General features: G+C 56.7%; 1 protein-coding gene across 1 annotated transcript in view; it reads left to right on the top strand.

The window, feature by feature from the left end:
- The window catches only part of LOC121274264 (PDZ domain-containing protein 4-like), a 27,093-nt gene extending 19,691 nt beyond the window's left edge, over positions 1-7,402 (top strand). Inside the window, exons 5-7 of the mRNA XM_041181475.1 lie at positions 1,742-1,843; positions 3,984-4,091; positions 5,894-7,402. Of these exons, the coding sequence (XP_041037409.1) occupies positions 1,742-1,843; positions 3,984-4,091; positions 5,894-7,402 (1,719 nt within the window). The remainder of the gene's footprint in view (positions 1-1,741; positions 1,844-3,983; positions 4,092-5,893) is intronic.
- Positions 7,403-12,437: the final 5,035 nt, after the last annotated feature.

Genomic DNA, 12,437 nt, shown 5'->3' with positions numbered 1-12,437 from the left:
TAGGAAAGCAAATGCAATGTTGGCATTTATTTCGAGAGGACTAGAATATAAAAGCAGGGATGGGCTGCTGAGGCTTTATAAGGCCCTGGTCAGACCACATTTAGAATATTGTGAGCAGTATCTCAGGAAGGATGTTCTGGCCCTGGAGAGGATCCAGAGGAGGTTCACGAGAATGATCCCAGGAATGAAAGGCTTAACATCTGAGGAATGTTTGAGGACTCTGGGTCTATACTCGATGGAGTTTAGAAGGATGAGGGGTGATCTGATTGAAACTTACAGGATACTGAAAGGCCTGGATAGAGTGGACGTGGGGAAGATGTTTCCATTAGTAGGAGAGACTAGGACCCGAGGGCACAGCCTCAGAGTAAAGGGAAGACCTTTTAGAACAGAGATGAGGAGAAACTTCTTTAGCCAGAGAGTGGTGAATCTATGGAATTCATTGCCACAGGAGGCTGTGGAGGCCGGGTCATTGAGTGTATTTAAGACTGAGATAGATAGGTTCGTGATTGGTAAGGGGGTCAAAGGTTACGGGGAGAAGGCGGGAGAATGGGGTTGAGAAACTGATCAGCCATGATTGAATGGGGGAGCAGACTCGATGGGCTGAATGGCCTAATTTCTGCTCCTATGTCTTATGGTCTTATGTAGAGGAGACCGCATTGGGAGCAATTTCTATCCATTCTTCCCCACCACTGCCCCTTCCCCTCAACCCACCCCTAAAAGGGCCATCTAGTAATTGTTCCATGTTGTTTCTTCACAAAATGCTTACCCTCGTTCTGCTATTAGCACATTCTACTTTCTTACCTTAATGCCACTATTAGCCTTTACCACTACCATTAACGCTCCCCTTGTCTTGTGTCCCTGACATCCCGGTCAGTCTCTCCTTTGCCTCCACCTATCGCTGGCCTTCTATCCAGATTCACCTGCTCCCCCTCCACCTCCAATCAATTTCACCCATTTCCACTTCTCTTTAGCTCTGAAGAAGGAACGAATGGACTTGAAACGTTCGCTGTTTTTCTCTCCGCAGATGCTGCCAGACCTGCTGCATTTCCCAGAACTTTCTGTCCTTGTTTCAATATCTAACTCAGAGTGGGTCAGCAAGAGAGGTGATATCACAGGAGTTTTACTCTGTATCTAACCCCGTGCTGTACCTGTCCTGGGAGTGTTTGATGGGGACGGTGTAGAGGGAGCCTTACTCTGTATCTAACCCCGTGCTGTACCTGTCCTGGGAGTGTTTGATGGGGACAGTGCAGAGGGAGCTTTACTCTGTATCTAACCCCGTGCTGTACCTGTCCTGGGAGTGTTTGATGGGGACGGTGTAGAGGGAGCTTTACTCTGTATCTAACCCCGTGCTGTACCTGTCCTGGGAGTGTTTGATGGGGACAGTGTAGAGGGAGCTTTACTCTGTATCTAACCCCGTGCTGTACCTGTCCTGGGAGTGTTTGATGGGGACGGTGTTGAGGGAGATTTACTCTGTATCTAACCCCGTGCTGTACCTGTCCTGGGAGTGTTTGATGGGGACAGTGTAGAGGGAGCTTTACTCTGTATCTAACCCCGTGCTGTACCTGTCCTGGGAGTGTTTGATGGGGACAGTGTAGACAATCCCCCCCATCTCCAGACTGAGGTTAGTTATTGAGCAGAGGTTGGAACTGGAACCCCTGAGTTGATGTAACTGCGTGCTTCAGTGGATACAGGGCTGTTCTCTGCCCTCCTGATTACCGGTATGTCTATCTCTCTTTTCCAGATAAATGGGGTGGAAGTTCAGAACAGGGAGGAGGCAGTAGCGATCCTCACGCGGGAGGATAGCACGAATGTTTCCTTATTATTAGCACGACCAGAGATGGAGGTAAGCGGGACTGATTCCAAATCAGAATATACACAGGTGAACACAGGGAGGAGCAGAGCACTGCAATATTCCACTGGTTAACAACTACCTCAGGCTGAAGGTGGTGGTGCCATTTGTAAGACAGAATGTTGTTAGATTTCGGCCCTCGCCACAGGATTCCACAGGTTAATTCAAGGTCCATCTGTGGGGGATGTAAACAATTCTTCAGCTACCATTGGAACAACAGCAAGGCTATCATTACAACCCACTTCCCAAACTCTGTAACCCCCTCCAGTCCCTACAACCCCTCCCTATCCCTGTAACCTCCTCCAGCCCCTATAACCCTCCCTATCTCTGTAACCTCCTCCAGCCCCTATAACCCTCCCTATCTCTGTAACCTCCTCCAGTCCCTACAACCCTCCCTATCTCTGTAACCTCTTCCAGCCCCTACACCCCTCCCTATCTCTGTAACCTCCTCCAGTCGCTACAAAACTCCCTATCTCTGTAACCTCCTCCAGCCCCTACAAACCTCCCTATCTCTGTAACCTCCTCCAGCCCCTACACCCCTTCCTATCTCTGTAACCCCCTCCAGCCCCTACAACCCTCCCTCTCTCTGTAACCTCCTCCAGCACCTCCACCCCTCCCTATCTCTGTAACCTCCTCCAGCCCCTACAACCCTCCCTATCTCTGTAACCTCCTCCAGCCCCTACACCCCTTCCTATCTCTGTAACTTCCTCCAGCCCCTACAACCCTCCCTATCTCTGTAACCTCCTCCAGTTCCTACAACCCTCCCTATCTCTGTAACCCGCTCCAGCCCCTACAAACCTCCCTATCTCTGTAACCTCCTCCAGTCCCTACAACCCTCCCTATCTCTGTAACCTCCTCCAGCCCCTACAACCCTCCCTATCTCTGTAACCTCCTCCAGCCCCTACAACCCTCCTTATCTCTGTAACCTCCTCCAGCCCCTACAACCCTCCCTATCTCTGTAAACTCCTCCAGCCCCTACAACCCTCCCTATCTCTGTAACCCTCCAGCCCCTTCAACCCTCCCTATCTCTGTAACCTCCTCCAGCCCCTACACCACTCCCTATCTCTGTAACCTCCTTCCAGGTCGTAGAGTGTATTTTTTAATACATTCAAGGGATGTGGGGGTCGCTGGCTGGGCCCAGCATTTATTGCCCATCCCTAATTGCCCCTTGAGAAGGTGGGGGTGAGCTGCCTTCTTGAGCCGCTGCAGTCCCCGTGTGGTGTAGGTACACCCACTGCGCTGTTAGGGAGGGAGTTCCAGGATTGTGTCCGTGTGGTGTAGGTACACCCACCGTGCTGTTAGGGAGGGAGTTCCAGGATTGTGTCCCCGTGTGGTGTAGGTACACCCACCGTGCTGTTAGGGAGGGAGTTCCAGGATTGTGTCCCCGTGTGGTGTAGGTACACCCACCGTGCTGTTAGGGAGTGAGTTCCAGGATTGTGTCCGTGTGGTGTAGGTACACCCACCGTGCTGTTAGGGAGGGAGTTCCAGGATTGTGTCCGTGTGGTGTAGGTACACCCACCGTGCTGTTAGGGAGGGAGTTCCAGGATTGTGTCCCCGTGTGGTGTAGGTACACCCACCGCGCTGTTAGGGAGGGAGTTCCAGGATTGTGTCTGTGTGGTGTAGGTACACCCACCGTGCTGTTAGGGAGGGAGTTCCAGGATTGTGTCCGTGTGGTGTAGGTACACCCACCGTGCTGTTAGGGAGGGAGTTCCAGGATTTTGACCCAGCGACAGTGAAGGAACGGCCGATATATTTCCAAGTCGGGATGGTGAGGGGCTCGGAGGGGAACTTGCAGGTGGTGGGTGTTCCCCGTGTGTCTGCTGCCCTTGCCCTTCTAGATGGTAGAGGTGGTGGGTTTGGGCGGCGCTGTCGAAGGAGCCTTGGTGAGTTGCTGCAGTGCATCTTGTAGATGGTACACACACTGCTGCCCCTGTGCGTCGGTGGTGGAGGGAGTGAATGTTTGTGGATGGGGGGCTGATCAAGCTGGGGCTGCTTTGTCCTGGACGGTGTCGAGCTTCAAGGGGGGTATGGTGGAACGGTGAGCAGAAACCCACGCTGTCTGGTTGGGGTCTGGGTCTGCCGTTGATGATGTGCAAAGTCATCTTTGCTGAATCTGACTTCTCTGCTCCCACAGCTGGATGAAGGCTGGATGGAAGAGAGGAACGAGGCAATGGATATCCCCACTCGAGACGAGGGAGAGGAGTTAACCGCACGGATTGGAAAAACCAACCCAGCGCAGCATGTAAGTGTCATCTGAGGGAGCGCCGCACTGTGGGAGGGTCAGTGCTGAGGGAGCGCCGCACTGTCGGAGGGTCAGTACTGAGGGAGTGCCGCACTGTCGGAGGGTCAGTGCTGAGGGAGCGCCGCACTGTGGGAGGGTCAGTGCTGAGGGAGCACCGCACTGTCGGAGGGTCAGTGCTGAGGGAGCGCCGCACTGTCGGAGGGTCAGTGCCGAGGGAGCGCCGCACTGTCGGAGGGTCAGTGCTGAGGGAGAGCCGCACTGTCGGAGGGTCAGTGCTGAGGGAGCGCCGCACTGTCGGAGGGTCAGTGCTGAGGGAGCCCCGCACTGTCGGAGGGTCAGTGCTGAGGGAGCCCCGCACTGTCGGAGGGTCAGTGCTGAGGGAGCGCCGCACTGTCGGAGGGTCAGTACTGAGGGAGCGCCGCACTGTGGGAGGGTCAGTGCTGAGGGAGTGCCGCACTGTCGGAGGGTCAGTGCTGAGGGAGCGCCGCACTGTCGGAGGGTCAGTGCTGAGGGAGAGCCGCACTGTGGGAGGGTCAGTGCTGAGGGAGCGCCGCACTGTCGGAGGGTCAGTGCTGAGGGAGCGCCGCACTGTCGGAGGGTCAGGGCTGAGGGAGCGCCGCACTGTGGGAGGGTCAGTGCTGAGGGAGCGCCGCACTGTCGGAGGGTCAGTACTGAGGGAGCGCCGCACTGTGGGAGGGTCAGTGCTGAGGGAGCGCCGCACTGTCGGAGGGTCAGTGCTGAGGGAGTGCCGCACTGTCGGAGGGTCAGTGCTGAGGGAGAGCCGCACTGTCGGAGGGTCAGTGCTGAGGGAGCGCCGCACTGTCGGAGGGTCAGTGCTGAGGGAGCGCCGCACTGTCGGAGGGTCAGTGCTGAGGGGGCGCCGCACTGTGGGAGGGTCAGTACTGAGGGAGCGCCGCACTGTCAGAGGGTCAGTGCTGAGGGAGCACCGCACTTTTGCAGGGTCAGTGCTGAGGCAGCGCCGCACTGTCGGAGGGTCAGTGCTGAGGGAGCACCGCACTGTCGGAGGGTCGGTGCTGAGGGAGCGCCGCACTGTCGGAGGGTCAGTGCTGAGGGAGCGCCGCACTGTCGGAGGGTCAGTGCTGAGGGAGTGCCGCACTGTTGGAGGGTCAGTGCTGAGGGAGCGCCGCACTGTCGGAGGGTCAGTGCTGAGGGAGCGCCGCACTGTCGGAGGGTCAGTGCTGAGGGAGCGCCGCACTGTCGGAGGGTCAGTGCTGAGGGAGAGCCGCACTGTCGGAGGGTCAGTGCTGAGGGAGCACCGCACTTTTGCAGGGTCAGTGCTGAGGCAGCGCCGCACTGTCGGAGGGTCAGTGCTGAGGGAGCACCGCACTGTCGGAGGGTCGGTGCTGAGGGAGCGCCGCACTGTCGGAGGGTCAGTGCTGAGGGAGCGCCGCACTGTCGGAGGGTCAGTGCTGAGGGAGCGCCGCACTGTCGGAGGGTCAGTGCTGAGGGAGCACCGCACTTTTGCAGGGTCAGTGCTGAGGCAGCGCCGCACTGTCGGAGGGTCAGTGCTGAGGGAGCGCCGCACTGTCGGAGGGTCCGTGCTGAGGGAGAGCCGCACTGTTGGAGGGTCAGTGCTGAGGGAGCGCCGCACTGTCGGAGGGTCAGTGCTGAGGGAGTGCCGCACTGTCGGAGGGTCAGCGCTGAGGGAGCGCCGCACTGTAGGAGGGTCAGCGCTGAGGGAGAGCCGCACTGTCGGAGGGTCGGTGCACGAGGTGAGAGCCCCAGCCTATTCCATGGTATATCTGGTTCCTGACCGTGTCATTGTCACTTCTGTTTTCCAGAAGGTAAGGGAGGAGGAGAAGGGCTCCATGGATCCTGGGAACATGCTGAGCTACAGCCAGGACCTGGACAGTGGGGTCGGTCGCACCGACGAGAGCACACGCAATGATGAGAGCTCGGAGCACGACATCCTGGGGGACGACCAGACCAGCACCACCACCACCAACACCTCCAACACCACGCCAGGCAGCCTGAGGAGATTCCAGCACAGCAAGTTCGAGGCCCCCACCATCCGGTCCCGGGACTTCCACCTCAGCACCGACTCGCTGGCGGGGCCGGACCTGGTGGTCGCTGAGTTACCTGGACTCACCGAGGAGGAGTGCGAGCGCTACCGCGAGCTGCTGGAGATCAAGTGCCACCTGGAGAACGGCAACGGCACCGGCCCCGGCACCGGAGGCCTCTGCTACCAGCGGGGTGGGGGGCTGGACGTCAACCGCAACGAGGGGGTGGGCCGCCTGGCCGCCATGCTGCAGGAGGAGCTGGGTCATCTGGAGTTCAAGTGCCGCAACGTCTTGCGGGCGCAGAAGATGCAGCAGCTCCGCGAGCGCTGCATGAAGGCCTGGCTGGCCGGCGAGGGGGGATCCTTCGATGCCGCTGGCTTTGTGCCCGGCGGGGACCCCCTGCGGCACGGCCTCTGCGACATCACCGAACTGCCCGAGCGCTCGGACAAGGACAGCACCAGCGCCTACAACACCGGGGAGAGCTGCCGCAGCACCCCGCTGCTGGTGGAGCCGGGGCCCGGCAGCCCCTCGCGGCAAGGCAGCCAGCGCGGCGCCCCCAACGCCAACGCCAACCTCAACCTCGGCCGGGTCCCGGCCAAGTTCAGGAGCCTGCCCAGGGAGGGGGAGGGGAGGCGGCCGCCGGAGGAGAGGGCCAGGCGAGGGCCCAGGGGGGCCGGCGGCGAGGCCAGCCCTTACCTGTCGCGGTGCCACCCCTCGCCCAGCCGGCAGGGCCACCTGTCGGAGCGCTACCACAGCTGCGTCCAGCTGGTGCAGCCCCAGGCCGGGGTCGAGTACGGCCAGGGTCTGCCGGCCGGCAAAGCGGGGGCGCAGGCCGATGCCCGCTCGGAGTGGAAGGTCAAGGTGCGCAGCGATGGCACCCGCTACGTGGCCAAGCGCCCGGTCCGGGACAAGCTCCTCAAGGCCCGGGCCATGAAGATCAGGGAGGAGCGGAGCGGCATGACCACCGACGATGACGCCGTCAGCGAGCTGAAGATGGGCCGCTACTGGAGCAAGGAGGAGCGGAAGCAGCATCTGCTCCGTGCCCGCGAGCAGCGCAAGAGGCGGGAGTTCATGATCCAGAGCCGCCTGGACTGCCTGAAGGAGCAGCAGGTCACCGAGGGCCGCAGCGAGCTCAGCATCATCGCGCTCAGCCACAAGAAGACCATGAAGAAGCGGAACAAGAAGATCCTGGACAACTGGATGACCATCCAGGAGATGCTGGCACACGGCACGCGGACTGCGGACGGCAAGCGGGTCTACAACCCGCTCCTGTCCGTCACCACCGTTTAACGGGCTAGGGGGTGGTGGGGGGCGTGGCCGGGGGGGTGGGGGGGTGGGGTGGGGGGGTGGGGGGGAGGGCCGGGGTATCGCTGAGCGCCCCTTGCCCAAGCTCGCTGTCCTTGCCCCTAGTACCCGCTCCAGTCGCCGGGCAGGGAGAGAGAGAGAGAGAGAGAGACAGAGAGAGGGACGGCAGCGCCAGCGAGTGCCACCAAAGACCAAACCCTGGAGGAGCTGCCGCCGGCCAGGACTTTGTCGCCCCCTTTTCCCCTCGGCAGCGGTGATGCACCCTGTTCGGGGGATGTCCCCTCGGCATCATGCCAGCGACTCTCTCTTCTTCGTAGCGTAAGCCAGCATTTTCAGCGTGCACCATGGGTATCTAAGAGTGGGACAACAGTATGTGTGTTGTGGCGGGGTGGGGGGGGTGGTGGTGGTGGAGGGTGGGTTTGGGGGTAGGGGTAGGGGGGGTGGGAGGGGGAGCGGTGGGGGGGGATGGTTTTCGGTGTGTTCGGTAGGGTGGGATGAGGGTGGGGTGGGTGTGGATGGAAGAGAAGCTGCAACATTAGCCCGACATGGGACAGTTATCTCACCGGGCCGGGCGAGATCGTGCCTGGGATGTCCGCGGAGGGCGGGGGGAACTGGGACGCTCTGATTTCGCGGGAGCTAAGGACCGATTGGCCGACCCCTTTCCGTTGCATCTTGGGGTAAGATTTGTCGGTCCTTGGCCCATTCCAGTCCCACCCGGGGCCTCTCCCTCAGCTCTCTGCCCAGCACGTTGATTCCCGCTCTGGCCCCAAACTGGAAAATTGAATCAACTTCCCTTCCAATTCGTGACCTTCCCTCGCACGCACAGGGTCCACCTCCAACCCTTTCCTTCCATCCCTTGACTTCTCTGCCTCCATTTCTGGGACCAATATCCACTGCAGCCTCACTGACCCCCACTGCTGAGCTATCCCATTCTCTACGTTTCTCTGTCTCCATCGCATCCGCTCCGTACCAGTGCTTCCTGGATAAGCCTTTCTTCGTCCTCAATCTGATAGCTCCCCTTGTCTTCACCTTCCAGCCCACCGATCATTTCTCACCCTCTCGCCACCACCAAACGCATCTCCCCACTTTGCCTTTCGGTGCACCAGACGGTCCCTATCCCTCCCTCCCTCCCTCCGACACCCCCTCCCCTTCCCACGGCAGCCTCCCACGCGCAAACGCAGGAGATGTAACGCCTGCCCCTTTGCTCCCTCTCTCCTCGCGGCCGAAGGCCCCAAACGCTCCCCCTTCCAGGCGGACATCTACTCCTCCCAATTCGGTGAGCCGTGACCGCTGCTCGCAACCTGGCTCTCCTCTCTCAGACGCAACCCCACAAGTACAGGCTGGCTGACCAGTTTGTGGAGACCCCCGCTCGGTTCTGGACGGTTGACCCCGAGTTTTCCGTTACCACCTGCTGCCCTCCCACTCTGACCTCTCCACCCTCAGCCTGCTATCCCTGTTCCAATGAAGCTCAACGTAACCTCGAGGAACAGGTCCTTCACCTTTCCATTGGGCACTGAGCTCAACAATTACAGATCATAGCGTCTGCCTCCGTTTTTCCAGACAGCAGCTTTTGATGGAGAATGCCAATGTACGCCACCTCTAGCCCAATCTTTTGTCTCTTGCTAATCCCAACACCATTCCCTTTGGACGTGCACCTTCGCCCTTTAATCTCTCATCCCTTCCACCCTAATGAGGGACCTCCCTTTTCGTTCTCTCCCTCACACCCTGCCTCTTGCACTGGTTTAAAACCTGTTACATCTCAAGTTATTTCTCCACACCTAACCACTGCACCCCCCCCAACCTGCCCAACCCCCCCCGACCAGTTCCCAGGGAAGATCGACAACCTAAAAGGCTAAATGTGTTTCTATCCGCACAGACTCTATCCGGCCAGTTGAGCATTTTGCGTTTCTATTTCAGATTTCCAGTGTCTGCGGTAACTCTGCTTTTCTCTCATCCGCAAAGTTGAGTCCCATGTTCAGGGCAATGAGGCAGCTTGAAATCCAAGTGGGTTAAAGAAAGGTGGAATATTATGTTCACGGATTAAAATGGATCTGAGTATTGATGGTGACAGGACCATTAAGTGGTTTTTTTCTACATTAACGTGTTGCTTCTGAACACTGAATGTTCTGTTTTTTTTTTAAACCCCCCCCCCCCCGTTTTATAAACACCACAAGCAATCCTTTCAAATCCTCTTGTAAAAGTGATGAATTCTTGGATATTCTCCGCCGGCGTACTGGGTTACTTACCCCACAATCCGAGGAGGAGGGGGAGGGGGGGGTCCTGAGGTCAATTATACAGACCCCATTTGTTGTTCGCTCAGCTGGGGGCCGGAACCTCAGGATCGTTACTGGTTCCCCTGCTCCTGAGAGCCCTAGCGTTTCGAGGGGCTGATCCCCAGCCCCGATGCCAAAGTTGACAGGGCGCTTCCACAGGCCTTCTGACAATGTGCCAATGTTTAAACCCTCCACGAGAAGGCCCAAGGGAGCAAACTGGATACTGAACAATCCCTCTGTTTTCCATTCTCTCCAGCTCCGAACTCCCGACCACCCCATGGCTCAGCATGGACCAAGGTGCTGCGTCACCCGCTCAACAAGAGGGCTTGTTAACTCTTGGGGGGAAGACCACCAGCTCGTTGGGGAGAATTCGCTGGAGTCAAAGTGCTCAAGGATGCACGCGCTGTGTTTTGGAACTGGCCCTGGGCCTTGGGGTTTTTTTCAGACCTTGGCTTTTACAGAGCGGCGAACCTTTGTGTGACAAGCTGGGAAACGGCTTAGATGTGAGAAGGCAGACCCCTGGATTGGATTCCAGGCTCTAGAGTGACAGGAGCAAAGCCTCCCACTGATGGTCCAAAGTGAAGTGTGTGGACCAGTCTCCGACCTGAGAGTGAGCCCACGAAAGAAATAACCGTGTGTAAGATGGCGTCAGTGACAGGATATTGCCCAGCCCCAAACTTGCCCTCTTCAATGCTGTTACAAAGTTCTGGGCAAAGTTGCATTTGCTGTTGACCTGCATGTGGGAAAGGGGTAGTTCACTGTTGCCTTCTATTGGCTGGGGGGTTCTTCTATCATTCATCTATGCCCCTTCCACTCACCTTGCCAATCGCATGCCCAGCTGGGCCTATGTTCTCCCCCCGCCCACCGCTGGACCCAAACATTCCACTTACTGCACCCCATCGATCCTACTCATCCCCAGTCAATCATCGTTCACCCCAAATACTCTACAACCCTGCACCCCATCAATCCTATTCACCCCCAGTCAATCAACATTCACCCCACTCTATCCCACTGCATCCCATCAATCCTACTCACCCCCAGTAAATCAACCATCACCCCAAATACTCTACCCTACTGCATCCCATCAATCCTACTCAACACCAGTCAATCATCCATCACCCCAAATACTCTACCCTACTGTACCCCATCAATCCTACTCACCACCAGTCAATCATCCATCACCCCAAATACTCTACCCTACTGCATCCCATCAATCCTACTCACCACCAGTCAATCATCCATCACCCCAAATACTCTACCCTACTGCATCCCATCAATCCTACTCACCACCAGTCAATCATCCATCACCCCAAATACTCTATCCTACTGTACCCCATCAATCCTACTCACCCCCAGTCAATCTAGCTCCACCCCAAATACTCTACCCTACCGTACCCCATCAATCCTACTCACCCCCAGTCAATCTAGCTTCACCCCAAATACTCTACCCTACTGCAACCCATCAATCCTATTCATCCTCAGTCAATCTACCTTCACCCCAAATACTCTACCCTACTGCAACCCATCAATCCTATTCATCCCCAGTCAATCTAGCTTCACCCCAAATACTCTACCCTACTGCATCCCATCAATCCTACTCACCCCAATCAATCATCCTTTATCACAAATATTCTACCCCACCATGCACCCCATCAATCCTACCCACCCCCAATAAACCTTTACCCTAAATACTCTACTCTACTGCACCCCATCAATCCAACTCATTCCCAGCCAATCAACCTTCACCCAGATATTCTATCCTCTGCACCCCATCATTCCTACTCACCCCCAGTCAATTAACCTTCACCCCAAATATTCTACCCTATTGCATACCATCAATCCTACTCATCCACAGTCAATCAACCTTCACTGCAAAAATTCTACCCCCTGCAGCACATCAATCCTAATCATCCCCAATCAAATCTCACCCCTGCACCCCATCAATCCTGCTCATCCCCAGTCAATCAGCCTTCACCCCAAATTATCTACCCCCTGCACCCCATCAATCCAACTCACCCCCAGTCAATTAACCTTTACTCCAAATACTCTACAACCCTGCACATCAGCCCTACTCATCCCAATCAATCATCCTTCAGCACAAATATTCTACCCCACCTCGCACCCATCAATCCTACTCATCCCCATTTAATCAACATTCACCCCCAAATACTCTATGCCCCCGCACCCCATTAATCCCATCTTCCCCAGTCAATCAACATTCAACCCAAATACCCCACCTTAATGCATCCCATCAAACCTACTCATCCCCAGTCAATCAACCTTCACCCCAAATACTCTATTCCCCACACCCCATCAACGCTACTCCTCCCCAGATAATCAACCTTAACCTCAAATACGCTACCTTATTGGACCACATCAATTCTACCCATTGAATCAACCTTTGTGGCAAATTCTCTACCTAGCAGCATCCCTCAATCCTACTCATCCCCAGTCAATCAACCTTCACCCCAAATACCATACTCACTCCCAGTGAATCAAACTTCACCCCAAATATTCTACTCTACTGCACCCTATCAATCCTACTCACTTCCAGTCAATCAACGCTCACCCCAAATATCATAATCACTCCCAGTCAATTAAACATCACCCCGAATACTCTACCCTACTGCACCCCATCAATCTTACTCACCCCAAATATCATACTCACTCCCCAGTCAATCAAACATCACCCCAAATACTCTACCCTACTGCACCCCATCAATCCTACTCACTCCCAGTCAATCAAC

The sequence above is a fragment of the Carcharodon carcharias genome, assembly GCF_017639515.1.
Source record: "Carcharodon carcharias isolate sCarCar2 chromosome 35 unlocalized genomic scaffold, sCarCar2.pri SUPER_35_unloc_6, whole genome shotgun sequence".
Classification (NCBI taxonomy): Eukaryota; Metazoa; Chordata; class Chondrichthyes; order Lamniformes; family Lamnidae; genus Carcharodon; species Carcharodon carcharias.
Note: the sequence above shows the minus strand (reverse complement) of the source record. Positions and strands in the feature narration are given on the sequence as shown.